Source organism: Peromyscus californicus, unplaced genomic scaffold (genome assembly GCF_007827085.1).
Source record: "Peromyscus californicus insignis strain IS unplaced genomic scaffold, ASM782708v3 Scaffold_12__1_contigs__length_115047231, whole genome shotgun sequence".
In the NCBI taxonomy this organism is placed as follows: domain Eukaryota; kingdom Metazoa; phylum Chordata; class Mammalia; order Rodentia; family Cricetidae; genus Peromyscus; species Peromyscus californicus.
In genome coordinates, this window is record NW_026294413.1 from 37444700 (window position 1) to 37459419 (window position 14720).

The 14720-nt window shown below is 38.4% G+C and overlaps 1 protein-coding gene across 3 annotated transcripts in view; it reads left to right on the top strand.

Moving 5' to 3' along the window:
* Diaph3 (diaphanous related formin 3) overlaps positions 1–14720 on the top strand; it is a 502378-nt gene that overhangs the window by 154718 nt on the left and 332940 nt on the right. For all 3 annotated transcript variants that reach the window (XM_052732620.1, XM_052732621.1, XM_052732622.1), the window contains 4 exons: positions 2272–2346; positions 2431–2500; positions 7073–7209; positions 9906–10011. In XM_052732620.1, the coding sequence (XP_052588580.1) occupies positions 2272–2346; positions 2431–2500; positions 7073–7209; positions 9906–10011 (388 nt within the window). The remainder of the gene's footprint in view (positions 1–2271; positions 2347–2430; positions 2501–7072; positions 7210–9905; positions 10012–14720) is intronic.

Genomic DNA, 14720 nt, shown 5'->3' on the forward strand with positions numbered 1-14720 from the left:
TTGATTGTTCATAATTGATTGTTCATACTGTAGTTTATTAAATGATGAAGAGGTCTCTTGCTGTTTCCTGCAATGGCTGTACTTATGCCCATTGCTGCCAGCTGTGTGTAAGCCTTCCCTTTAGCCCATATCCTTGACAGATGGTGTTTGTTGTGTCTGTCAGGAGTTGTTCTTACTGGAATGGCTCTATACCTTACTTTAGCTTCCTGTTGTTTTTTTCCTGGCTGTTAGTCATGCTAATATGTTTCATTTACTTGTTGGCTATTTCTTTGTTTTCTTTTAAGAAGTATCATTTAGGTGGTTTTTCTTTTTGTAATGGGGTTATTGTTGTTTTTTGCAGTTGAGTTTTGGGAGCCCTTTCTATGTGTGGGTCTTAGGCTCTGGTGTAACATCTTACTTGCCAATACTTTCTCTCAGTGGGTTGACTGTCTCTTTCTCTGCTGCTTGTCTCCTTTGCTGTGGTCCAGATGCTTTTTGGTTTGATGTAATCCTATTTGGTTATTTCTGCTTTTGTTTCCTGTACCTTTGGGAACCTATTACAAAAAAGTCTTGCTGTTCCAGTGTCCTCAAGTGCTTCTTATTTCTTGTAACACAGTCACTTAGAGTTTCATCTCCTACATATAAGTCTTTAAATGATTTACAGTCAACTTTTGCAACAAATTAGAGATAAAGATCTGGCTTCATTCTGCACATGGATGTCAAGGTTCCCAGCTGCATTTATGGGAAGACTTTTTTCCCCCACCATGTGCTTAGGACTGTTGCGCAAAATATCTTGACTTCTGTCTTAATTAGGGTTTCATTGCTGTGAAGAAACACCATGACCTTGGCATCTCTTATAAAGGAAAACATTTAATTGGGGCTGGCTTAAAGTTTCCGTCAGAGGTTTGGTCCATTATCAGCATGGTGAGAACATGGCAGCATGCAGGCAGACATAGTGCTGCAGAAAGAGCTGAGAGTTCTACATCTTAATCCGCAGCAGCAGCAGAAGATTGTGTCCCATACTAGGTGTAGTTTAAGCATATGAGACCTCAAAGCCCACCCCCACAGTGACACACTTCTTCCTAATAGAGCCGCTCCCTATGGGCCAAGCATTCAAATCCATGAGTCCATTCCTATTCAGTTGTGGAAGTAAAGGGTTACCTCTAGGCTTTATACAATTTTCCTGTCAGTTACCTTTCTGTTTTTAGGGTAATACTATGCTGTGGTCACTCTAGCTTTTGCTTGTTTTCATTGGAGAAGTTGCTTTGTAGCCTATTTGAGAAAGTGACAGTATTTACTTGCATGTGACTTGTTTTTATGCTCCATGGTGCCTATTTTTGATTATTTGACAAAAGTCTATTTTTAGCATTTACTTTTCATGCACATGGCAAACCAAACAGGAAAGGAGGCACGTAAAGAAATATACACATAGAAATCCTACTTTTTTTGCCTTTTTTGGGAGACAGAGTTATCATTATATTATGTGTTGACCTGTTTTTCCAGATTACCACTTGTGCTATTCATTTCAATGTGATTTTTCTGTCATCAACACGACATATTGTCTAGTGCCAATAATGTCCTACTTCTCTAAACATCATGATTGCATCACTGATTCATGGGTCAGGTAACGTGCAGTCATGATGGAAATACTTACATGAAAAATTTAATTAATTTTCAAGAAGTTGAACTTTGAAACTTAGGATATTCCTAATAGTTACAGAGCTTCATCTTAGTAGTCTGGGAAGCTCTCCTAATATGTCCCTCTCCATTGTGTGGATACATTTTGCCCCTTATCTTTTTCTTAGTCTCAGTCCACATCCACCCTCTAGTTTTCCCTTTACTTTTCCTTGCTCTGTAGTTTTCCCCTTCCATTCCCAGATGTTCCCAGAGTTGGCTACAGCCCAGACGGAGGTTGCTCTAGTGGTGTGAAGACAGTGCGTGGTGTCCTGAGTGAAGCTCTGTTTGATAGTTTCCCCAAGAGTTTGGTATAAATGCTTGTGTCCGTGGAGGACTCCTAGTTCCCACCATGCTGAACCTGGAACACGGCAGAGACACGCTCAGTTCTCGGAAGCCAGAGTGAACCATGCTAGTCTATGCTGTCTATATCGTTATCATGCCTTCACCCTGACAGCCAAGGCAGATGAACCACAAACAGTTTTGTATCTAGTGTTTTGCTTGTATTGTAGTCATGATCGTGACTCTAAAATTTTAACATATTTATAGGCAGATGGCATTTCTTTTCTCACTAAATTACCAACTTAACACACATCTCACCTTTGTTTTGTTTTTCAGTTGGGTGCAAAGCTTTGGCCATGAGGGACTAGGATTATTACTGGACATTTTGGAAAAACTGATTAATGGGCAAATGTAAGTATTGTTAATAACTTTTAATTAAGCTCTGTTAGAATTTCCAGCTGTAATCCAGTATTGTTTTATTTTATGTTAATACAGCCAAGAAAGAGTTGTAAAGAAGAATCAGCACAAAGTCATTCAGTGTCTGAAAGCCCTGATGAACACACAGGTATGCAGGGGAAGTTGCTATTTGCTCACCACAGATTCTTACATGAATTAGAGCTTCACCGTGGAGAATTCTACTTGCATGCCATGCGATGACAAGGGGTTTGTTTCCAATGCTGATGGAGCAGGGGATCTTAGGAGAAGCTGGGAAGTGAACACGCTCACCCCTGAAAACATGACACCCCCCCCCCCCCCCCCCCCCTGGTCTGCAGAGGATCGAACTTTCTCTCCTGTTCTGTCCACCTTCATCCTTCTTTTGCTTCTCTTCCTCTTTTGATTTTTCAAAGTCAGCCGGATCTAGGCTTTAGTATATTACACTAACTATAGTCCATCATAATAGATGTTACCAGAGATTCAAGTTGTGAGGACCCATGTTTCATAGCCTGAGAATTTAAAAGCTATGATAAAATTAATATATACAAACGTGAGAAGATTCTAGAAATGCAGCAGTGATACATTTATTATTGAGCCAGCATAATATGACACATCTGTGTAGTAAAGGTGTGTAGTGTAAAGCATTTGTGTAGCAAAGTTGAATTAAACAGAAGACTCTAGGCCATCACTGCCTAGTCACCCCCATTTTGGTGATTGCTGATATTAGCGTCATTTCCTGTCACTTCTTTAGCTCTGAGTGTAAGCTCAACTAGCTCATGATGTGTGATGTAAGTATGTCAGTCGTTAGACATCAGGGGAACAAAGGTTACTTATGGTGTTGTGGTGTGTGATGACTGTTACATAGAAAACCTATACATGTTTGGCTAATTTTAATGTAGCATATTTTGCCTTTTTCTTTAAAAATAACCATTCAAAGGGTTAAATATATAAATGCTTAAATTATTAGTATTTAATTTTATTATGGCAACTGTGCTTTCTGACTATTTCTGTCCTATGGGAACACATTCTGTTGAGTTTTCTGTTTAAGTTTTTTAAACAGGTGTCTCTGCCTGCTCAGCTATCTTGACAGCCTTCTATTTTTTAATGCCCAGAATATTGTTTACTTTCTGCCCACTCTGATACTTTCCAAGGAGACTGCCTGATGAGTAGACCCACAGCTCTTTTTTTGGAGAATTATGCTTTGTTATAAGAGGAAGGTTATCTGTATGCTCTTTAAGAGTAGGCACTGAAAGGATGAGCAACTCCGTGGAGAGAGCCCTTCCCACCATGAAGGTTGAGCTACTTTCCAGAGGCCCTTGTAAAGTGAGGCTGTAGTGGTGACTTTGCTGGTGGCATGAAGCAGACAGGAAGGAAATGCAGGTGTGCCTCTTTCAAACCAAGGGGGTGTACGGGACCAAATCTAAATTGAGAAGAATGATGGTTCAAATGAATTAGTGTTTGGAAAATTATATTCTTTACTTGGTTTTAGTCAGAATTTGAGGGTAACATTTATAAATTTGTACTCTTACGCAATCTGTTATTTCGTAGTAGTTTTTTTTTTTTGTTTTGTTTTGTTTTTTTGGTTTTTCGAGACAGGGTTTCTCTGTGTAGCTTTGCGCCTTTCCTGGGACTCACTTGGTAGCCCAGGCTGGCCTCGAACTCACAGAGATCCGCCTGGCTCTGCCTCCCGAGTGCTGGGATTAAAGGCGTGCGCCACCACCGCCCGGCAGTTTTTATTTCTCATAGTTTGTTTATGTAGAGCCATAAAATACTGCCTTTCAATTCGATAGTGACATATAGGTTAGTGAAGGCACAAAATTTAGTTGCTGACACTTGGGATTAATATTTTAATATCTAGACTCTATTATCCAAAGTGTTGGTCAGGTTACCAACCCAAGGTTATTGTTAGTTTTCTTAAGCTTCATTTAATCAGCTATAAGATGTGTACTTTGTCATCATCACTGTGAAGTTTTCACTGGATTCCACTGGATGATGAAAATACAGCCTTTTTATTTGCTACCAGCCATTAATTATGTTATTAATATGAACGACTGTGGCATCATATGAAAATGAATTGTTTAACACATTAAATGGAGCTAGAAGTGTTTTTTTTTTTAGGGGTGGAGAGTTGGCTCAGTTGTGAAGAGTATTGGCTATTCTTCCAGAGGACCCAGGTTCGATTCACAGCACCCACATAATGACTCACAACCATCCATAGCTCTAGTTCCAGGGCATCTGACTCCCTCTTCTAGACTCTGAGAACTCAGGCTTGAAAGTGGTACAGCAACACATGTGTAGGCAAAACACACATATACTAAACTAAAAGTATAAATAAAAAAGTAATTTTTAAATGGATCTTTTAAAATATAGAGGCAATCAGAGGAAGACTTCATATTTGTAAGGGGTTTAGGGGTTGAATGTGTGCCCATCGACACGGGAACCTTGCTGTTAAGGCCGTTCTCATCACTCCTATTCGTCCCACTGTTGGGGTACATTCACCATTAATCATTGCTTATCCCAGGCAGTCATAGAGTATTGATGTTGGGTGGCTTCTCAGGGATGGGAGTATTTACCTAAACAAATCAGCTTTAGCAGCCTGGAATTCTGTTAGGTAACAATAGACCTGTGGAATGCAAATAGAACATAGCATTGGTCCTGGGTAAAGAACAGGCCAGTTATCATATTCTCCCAAGTGGGTCCTGACATTCAGGAAAGATATTTTTTAGACCTTCCCAAATTGGTGATATTTCTCTCACTTGTGAAAGCCTTCATTAAAAGCACTTTGATGCTGGCACTGGTAAGTGAACTATTCCTCACAGTCATTTTCTTTCTTTTTTTTCTAAGTCTTTGCATACATAATTTTATTGAAGTATATAGCAGTTCCCTGTTTAGTAATAGTTATGGAAAAGTGGTAATCTGGCCTCATTCTAGTCCTCTATTTTTTTTTTTTTTCCTTTTCCTTTACATTAGAGGAAATGCCTTTGGTGTCACAGTATGATGGTCAAAGCATGAGATCAGAGTGTGCTCATAGTCCAGCTTTCCCAAACAGTAATTAGTATCAGGAGGTTGGATGGGAAAGGTAGGCAGTCTGACTGCATGCAGTACATCCCAGACATTTTTGAGCCTGGGAATGCCACATGGAAATGAATCTGGAAGGCAGGCACTGGAGACAAGCTTTCATCAGCCAGCAAGTTTGTTAGGACAGAGCTTGCTGTTGGTCCTTGCTAATCTCTGACTGTCTGAGTCAGGTCCAAATGGTGCTTTCTATATTACTGACAACTTTCTGCAATACTACCAAGGCATAGTGTGGGCTTTTAGCTCTATGTCAGCTTTTGAAGTCTTGGCTTGTAGTTATGAAATAGTTCAGAACATCAGAAAAATGAGCCTTTTTCTGACCAGTTTAATTGTTGGTAAATCTTCTCACAATAGTAAGGAGAAAGAACTTGGGCCACTCCCATTTCTGGGATCTTAGCTCCTCTGCTTGTACTCCCTCAATCATTCCTCTTCACCATGGTGTTTTCCAGGAAATGCACCATTTCAGCACAATGTCTAGCTTGCTAGTTTCTTTGACTTTTTACGTAAATCCTTATATGTGTGATAATAAACTTAAAGATAGAAATTTTATAATAAAGCACTTGTGTTTAAGCTTGTCAGAGTTTTGACTTGATACTTACATTTATTGTCAATTGTCAGCCATAATTGAAAGCTACGTAATTGGTATTAATGCTGCTGCATTCATTTATGGTAGTGACTTGATCCACAAGTTTCATACTGCTTAGAAAGATCGTCTAAATTACACGGGAGGTAGATATATTATTTGCTGTCTTCTATTGTATGTATTTTGATACTGATGCAGATTATTGGTATGCCAAGAGATATATACTTCCTTAAAATAATATGCCTTTAATATAACTACTTATCCTCTAATTGGATGTGACATTGTGGCTGTAGCAAATAAACTTTATCCTTTCCCAAATCATCATGTATGTGTTTATTTCCAACAGTATTGACTTCCTGATGAGAAATACCATTGGACTCAGAATACCTATTTCTATTATGGAAGTTTTTGCACAGTTCCTTTCCAGATTGTTCTTTACCTTTGTGCATTTATATACTCTGTTCAGATCTAGATTTGTACTGTCTTGTGCTAGCCACTTGGTTTTTGAATGCTTGAATTGTGTCTAGTCTGAATTCAGATGTGATGTAATTATAGAATATACCTTGATTTTCAATTTTCAGAAAAATAAAGTGTTCCACATTGTTTAATAAATGCTGGAATAATAATAGTTTAATAAACTGGTTACCTGTATTTAAAATAGTTCCATTTATTTCATGAAGATGACACAAAATTATTCTTACTTTGGTTTATCTTATCTTTCTCTCTAACAATGCTGATCTGTGTGTTTGCCTATAGCTCTTTTACCAACTTTCTTTCTCAGCACAGAGATAGTCCTATCCTCTGTGACTCTTTTAATATTGTCTGTTTGTTTTGTATATTAATGTTGAGAATCCTTCATTTCCCCATAGGTTCTTTGCATTTGGTAGAATCTCATAGCTCTTAATATTAATATTTGGGAAATTTTTATGGTGTTACCAGGTCTTCATACTTTGTCTTTCTTAGAGGTAAAAATGTAATTTTTAAAATTTATGCACCATATTTCCAAATAACTCCTAACATTTAACTTATTTTCTGATGTTACAGTATGGCTTAGAAAGAATCATGAGTGAAGAGAGGAGTCTTTCCTTGTTGGCGAAAGCCATGGATCCCAAGCAGCCGGGTATGATGGCAGATGTGGTGAAGCTGCTTTCTGCAATGTGCATTGTAGGGGAGGAAAGCATGTAAGTGTCCACTGTGACTCCTGCAACTTGTGATGGACAGAGCGTGCAGCTTAAATGTTCATATATGTTTGGGCAGTTAGTTCAGTTTCTTATTTGCATAAGTCATATATTTGTCGAATCATTTTGTTAATCAAATTATGAATTAGGGACTAAAATAATTCTATGAACAACTGATTTCCTCATCATGTTTATTTTAAATTACTTTAAGCTCAACCCTTATTGAAAATTCAAAGCAGAGGTGTAAATATGCAAATGGTTCTTTTATTATCTAATTATTATACTATATATATATAAATGTAATTAATTGAAATTGTGAGTCATGCTTATCTCTTCTAAAAACAAGTACATTGCTTTTTGACAATTTATATGTAAGACAGTTGATGAGTTGAATAGGTTATAGTATTAAAACACATTAAAGCTTTCAAGGCACTTGGCTACGTTTATTAAGGTTGTACCTAATCAACTATTCAGCATATATCCTAATGATAACTTATATACACCATACACCTTAAGGAAGAATAGGATTCTAATTTTAAGTAAGCTTTAAAATGTTTTTAAAAAATGGGTAAAACCTGACCAATCGAAAGAACAGACAGTGCTCATGGTTGCCAGAGAACTGAAACAGCCTGGCTCTATGATCTACAAAGGCCTGGGCTTGGCCCTGCTTCCAGTAAGCCATGTAAAGGGATGATTGATGGTGAAAATCAGAGGGAAGAGCTTTCATCGACGTGTATACTGGCCCACAGTGTCCAGTGATCAATCTCATGTGTAGCTAATGTACGGTGCTGGACATTGACTTTATGCTTACATAGAGGAAGAGTTCGAGTGTGGAGCAAGATGTGTGCAGAAGAAAAAGAAGCTTAGATTCTTCTGTGGGTCAGAGCTGCCAGAAAGTTGTTCTTAGGAGACAACCTCCTCCCTGACACTAGAAGCTGTACTTTTCTCAGCATGCAATCCCCAGGGCTTCTGATGAATGTTACATTGTGAACTTAGCCCGAGTCCTTTCTGCATTCATGTGGCAGCCAGCCTTGGGGCATTCCTGCTAGAGAAGGTGTTACTGAGCTGACTCTGTGGCTGCAGTTGGCCAGTTAGACAACACTCTAGACCTGTCCTTTATGCGCATGTCCTGAGTGTTTATAGCTCACCTGTCCCAGGCATGGAAAAGGCCAGGCATCCAGTTTCAGTACATTCTCCATCTAGAAAGATTGTTTAGATTTGGTGTTCCCTAAGAGTTGGTATGTGCCCTGCATGCATGTATGTTGATGTGTGACTCTGACCCCTCCCTCTTGTCTTCCTTTTATTCTTTGTTATCCATTCTCTCAGTTCCTCCTTCCTCTTCTTTCCTCCTCATTTTCTTGTTTCTCTCTACTCTTCTTCCTCTTAAACTCTCATCTTGTTCTTCCTTTTCCTTTGTCCTTCTCTTCTTTCCTCTATTCCCCCTTTTCTGTTTTCTTCCCCCTTTCTCTTCCTTCTTCGTCTTCTTTCTCATACATTGTTCTCCTCCTCAGTCTGTCAGTGCTGGGAGTCAGAATTAGGGCCTCACACATGCTAGGCTGCCCCGCCTCCCCACTGAGCTTGATTCTTAGCCCTTCTCTTTAATTTTTATTGTTTCTTGACATTGGAGTAAATGTCAGAGTGATTAAATAATGTTTAGGACTGCTATTTTTATTCACAGATGATGAATTTATACTTTTTTTTTTTAAAAAGGGAAGATCTTTTTATAAATACTGTTTTTTAGATTTAATTATTTGTTGTATTTTGCTACTATTTGTTTTTGACGGTCACAGTTTCATTATTTGAGGGACATTATGTGTTGGCTGAGAGCATTTTAGATATTTAGCCTCCACAGGCTGCCAGATTTTACATCTAAACATCACCACTTTGGAGAAGTAGATGTTAGACTGTGAACAAGTTGTTCAACCCTTTCCTGCCTGATTTCCTATTTATTGGCTTATAATATACACACTGCATATGGTTACATATATTAAAATCCATGGTATCTTGATTCTAGAAAATGATAATGTATGTTTTTAATAAGATGGAAAAATGGCTTTAAATGCTGTTATCATGACAGAATGACTTGTTTGGGGAGGTATATATGCTTTTTCTGATTTTATGCTACACAGCACCAGCATGTATTGAAATGTCACATCATACCGTATGCTTTTATGTATCAATAAAACAGTAAAAATAAAAATCCAGTGTGAGCCTGTATTGGTAAAAATGGTTCAAATTAGCCCTGACTTGTGGTGCTTGATGAACACCTATGCAAAGTATTGGCCAGGAATAAATAAATCAAAATACATGCTAGAACAGACAGAAAGACAGATGCTGTGCTTCCCTCAAGTGGATACCAGTGGAGGAAAAGGGGCTAATGTTAACAGTAGAAGATTATGAAGTTAGCAAAGGTGTTAAAAACCGGAAGAGAGGGACAAGGCGGGCAAGGGATTTGTAGGGAAGGTGTATTTGATAAATCCACGGCATGTATACATGGAAATTTCACAGTGAATCTCACTAATTTGTACAATTAGTGTGCACTTAAAATAATGGTATGAACTCAGTAAGCTACTTCTAAATGCCACTGTTGCCTGGACACATTTAGTTAATTAGCAGAGTAAAGTGATTGCATGCCATTTTTGTTACTTGATCCTTGCTATTTATTAATAGACTATTAATAGACTCCAAATTTCTGATAGCCTTGAAGACGTTTTAGAAGCCTTGACTTCAGCTGGAGAAGAAAGAAAAATTGACAGATTTTTTTCCATTGTTGAAGGCCTTCGGCATAATTCAGTGCAACTGCAAGTATGTGTCATGTTTTAAATATCTAGTTCTGAGTGACATGTCATGTGTATTGTTTGAAACTCTTTGTGATTGACTTTTATGTAAACATTATAGAACTATGAATGCCCTTTTATTTTTTATATTTAATGCATGTATAGGATTCTAGTTTGTATTCTTATAACATCTTATAGACGTCTTGGTGAATACCCTTGAGTCCTTCCTTAGGTTGATTTTCCAACTATAAACTTACAGATTTTTTTCTACAAACCATGTCATAATAGTCCTGTGATTGTTTAGCAATTAATTCTAATTTATATATGCCAGACATTACATATACACAGAGCATGTAATACCTGGCTCTATATGACTAGATTTTTTTTTTGGAGGAGGTTGTTGTTTTCAAGACAGGATGGTGTTGGCTGTTTTTTTTTTTACGCTTTACTCTTTGGGGGCCCTTTGCTATTGGGGTGCCCACCACCCAGCTGCCAAGTAAATCACACACGGAGGTATATTCTTAATTATAAACGCCCAGCCTTAGTTTGGCTTGTTCATGCCAGCTTTTCTTAGCTTTAAATGATCACATCTACCTTTTGCCTCTGGACTTTTTCCTTTTCTTACTTTGGTGTTCTTTCACTCTTACTCCATGATTGGCTGTGTAGCTGGGTGGCTGGTCCCTGATGTCCTCCTCTCCTTGTTCTCTTGTTGTTTCTTTTTTCTTCTTCTATATTTCTCCTTCTATTTATTCTCTCTGCCTGCCAGCCCTTCCTATCCTTTCTCCTGCCTTACTTACTATTGGCCATTCAGCTCTTTATTAGACCAGTCAAGTGTTTTAGACAGGCACAACAACACAGCTTCACAGAGTTAAACAAATGAATCATAAAAGAATGCAATACATCTTTGCATCACTAAACCACATGTTCCACAGCATAAACATATGTAGCAAACACATCTTAAAATAATATTTCACAACAAGGTCTCTAGCTCTGTCTCTGATTGTCCTGGGGCTCACTATATGACCAAGCTGGCCTCAAACTCAGTGAGATCTGTCTGCCTCTGCCTCCCAAATGCCCTTCCAAATGCTGGGGTTACAGACTTGTGCCACTATGCCCACCACATGACTGGATTCTTTTATCTGCCCAATAGTCAAGGTTCTTCCATGTTGGAGTATTTATCACTATCTCATTTAAAAAATTGACACTTAGTGTTTCTATTTACTGTTAAGCCACCTTTTATTTATCAATAGCTTCTTGTCAGGTATTTGGGGCCTTTATATCTTTTGGTTCTTACAAATGATGCTCCCCTTCGCATTTTTAGAGTTGATTCAATTTTAAATCCTGTCTTATTTGCCTTGTTTGCTGATAAGTGATTATTTGGTACAGTGGAAGGGGGCTTGCAGCAACATGGTCTTTTAACAGATGTGTTAATCAGGTGTTTGATGCAATTCTTGAGGACTTTTGCCATGGTGCAGATGGCCACTTATACTTGAATAGACTTTTAGGAAACTATTACATGAGGTATGCAATAAATGTATATTTTGTTACAGTTATTAACATTGCTAAGTTTTTGATGTTTTATATATATTGAAATAAGTTTCTTGACATAGTTTTTACAGCTTAGTTTTCATTAAGAAGTGAAAAGTCATGTTACCATCATTCAAATCCAGTTCTTTCTTTCTTTATAATGTTTTCATAGTAATTTGTAGTGTAGAGATTAAGAGTAGATGGTAGAAAGAACTCTAAATTCTTTTTTTCCCTTTTAAATAATTTTGTGATGGGTTTGCTTTGCACACATGGATGGTGTGTGTGTGTGTGTGTGTGTGTGTGTGTGTGTGTGTGTGTGTGTGTTTCTGTTTGTCTGTCTGCCTGTCTGTTGGTCTGTATGGATCACAGCACATTTGTGGAGGTCAGAGAATATCTTTGTGTGTCAATCCTTGCTTTTCACCTTGTTTGAGATGGGGTTTCTCCTTGTTCACCCTTGCCTTTGACAGGCTGTCCAGCCTGTGAACTTCCAGGGAGTCTTCCTTCTCTACTTTCCAACTTGATGTAGGAGCACTGGGGCTAGAGATGTGCCATTGTGTCAATCTGTATGTGAGTTCTGATGTGCTGACCTCAGATTAGTAAGGGCTTTACCCACTGAGCCATCTACCCACAGCCCAGGTTTACTTCTTTTTTTTTTTTTTTTTTGGTTTTTCGAGACAGGGTTTCTCTGTGTAGCTTTGCGCCTTTTCCTGGAACTCACTTGGTAGCCCAGGCTGGCCTCGAACTCACAGAGATCCGCCTGGCTCTGCCTCCCGAGTGCTGGGATTAAAGGCGTGCGCCACCACCGCCCGGCCCAGGTTTACTTCTTAACTATCATATGTATCTATCTGTGTGTCTGTGTGTCTGTGTGTCTGTCTATCTATCTATCTGCTGTCTGTCTGTCTAGTCTTTTATGTAGGCCTGACTGTCCTAGAGCTCTCTATGTAGACCAGGCTGTCCATGAACTTGAGATCTCCCTGCCTTTGCTTCTAGTACTGTGGTTAAAGGTTCAGGGTGTTTGCTTTTACACCTGGCAAAGATTTTACTTTATGATGGAGACCTCTGGTTATTCAACCTAAGGTATAAAGTACTTAACAAATGGCAAGCTTAAGAATAAAGAGTATCATCTTCTAGAAAGCCAACTCACTACCTCTCCATCCTCAAATACAAAGGGAAAGCACATTTACTTTTGGGGGATATTACTGGATAGATGCTTTCCTATTCCTTTAAAACTTATCAAGCATTTAATAGTAGTATTGAAAAATACTCTCGTCTGTGGTGTACTTCTAAATTTTCCACAAATAAAGCATATTTTAGAAGGATATAGCTACATTTTCCCATAAAGCTGTTGTTCTAAATGCCCACTTTATTCTATTAGCTGTGTAATTTGCATTTATTAAAATATACTAGTGTGGGTGATATTAGCAAATCACCAAATTAAAAATAATACTTTTTTTGTAACTAAATAAAGTATAAACCAATTGTTTTCTTCTAAATTGGGAGTTAATAAAGAATAATGAAGATCTTTTATTGATAAGCATACTTATGATAATATGTGTTTTAAAGGGAAATTGTTAGATATTTATTTGTATTCTGATAATAATGATAGTTCCTCTGCCTGTGATTATGATAGAATGAAGCATGTTTTTCTCCTTTTTTTTTTTTTGGTTTTTTCGAGACAGGGTTTCCCTGTGTAGCTTTGTGCCTTTCCTGGAACTCACTTGGTAGCCCAGGCTGGCCTCGAACTCACAGAGATCCGCCTGGCTCTGCCTCCCGAGTGCTGGGATTAAAGGCGTGCGCCACCACCACTCGGCATGTTTTTCTCCTTTTGATATATTCTGGAGAGAAACTGCAAACTGAATGCCTGAGATAATTTAAAGATTATCTTTCAGGCCTTAGTTTTATTTTTAGAAAATAGATTAAAAGTAAAAACATTAGATTTGAAATAAATGTACAATAGTTTTTCTTTTCAAATATATCAGAAAGAGATGTTCAGCTACAAACAGCCTAATCCATTTTGAACCATTTATGCAGAAAATGATACTGAGTGCTTTATAGAATTTCTGAAGGCCCAGGGAGTTTATTAAGTAACATTCCACTCAACGTGATACAGACGAGAAAAGTCATATCACAGCAATGTCTCAATAGAAAAGCCACTTCAGATGCCGCTCAAACTGTACCTGGGAATGCTTGGCCAGGCAAACCTACCATACCTCTCTTGGAAGAACCAAAGTGCCCGGCACATTATCCCATCTTTCTCCGTGTGATTCTTTATGCTGGCTCTATCTTTCTTAGAGGAAGATTGGAATCAGTGTAGACAAACCAGTTTCTAATTCCTGTCCCACTTGCTCTCTTTCCTTACTCTTTTTCTTTGTACATGGATTTTCCTTATCTTAAAGGCAAAGCTGTACTCTGCTGAGATGTCAGAAGCATTATCCTAGTTTGTTGAAATTTTCCTGTTAATTGGGGCTGATTGATTTTTAGGAATTCATTTTAGAATTCAAAGGGTGACTCTCAAATGTTTTGGTTGACATGTAACTTTTTCTTCTGTGAATATGTCCTCTAGACTGTGGTGACAGTATACTGCAACCCTCATACCCACCAGAGGAGGTGCCCCAATCCCTTTGCTCTGTACTTGTGTCTGGGAATTTTAAGAACATAAATGGACATTGTTACTTTAGCACAGTTTGATGTTTGCTTTTAGCAGACAAAATTCTCCTAGTTCAAAATCCGAAGGATTCCCCCCTTCTTTCTTTCATGTGTGTGATGTGTGTGTGTGTGTGTGTGTGTGTGTGTGTGTGTGTGTGTGTGCATGTGCATGTTTGCATTTGTAGGCAGATGGGTGTGTGGGTCATTGTGTCCATGTGTGTGCATACTTGTGGAGTCTTGAAGCTTCGTAGAGTATCTTCCTTTATTGTTCCCTGATAAAGTACCTTGGTTATACAAACTGGATTCCTATGAGATTACAGCTGAGGTTGCTCAGCCATTGTCACTATGCCACAAGCCAATGGTGACTGTTGGCTGAGGTGCCCTGTTTCCCAGATAGTCTGTCTCGCTTGACTAAACAATTCTAGGAAGAATCGAGCACAAACCCTCATATAGCCTCCTCAGCTGATTAACTTAGTAATTCCCAAGTCTATAGAAATTACAGATATTTCCCTCCCTCCCCACAGACCCTTCCATTCCAGTTGGAAAGATGCCCCTCACTGTCTA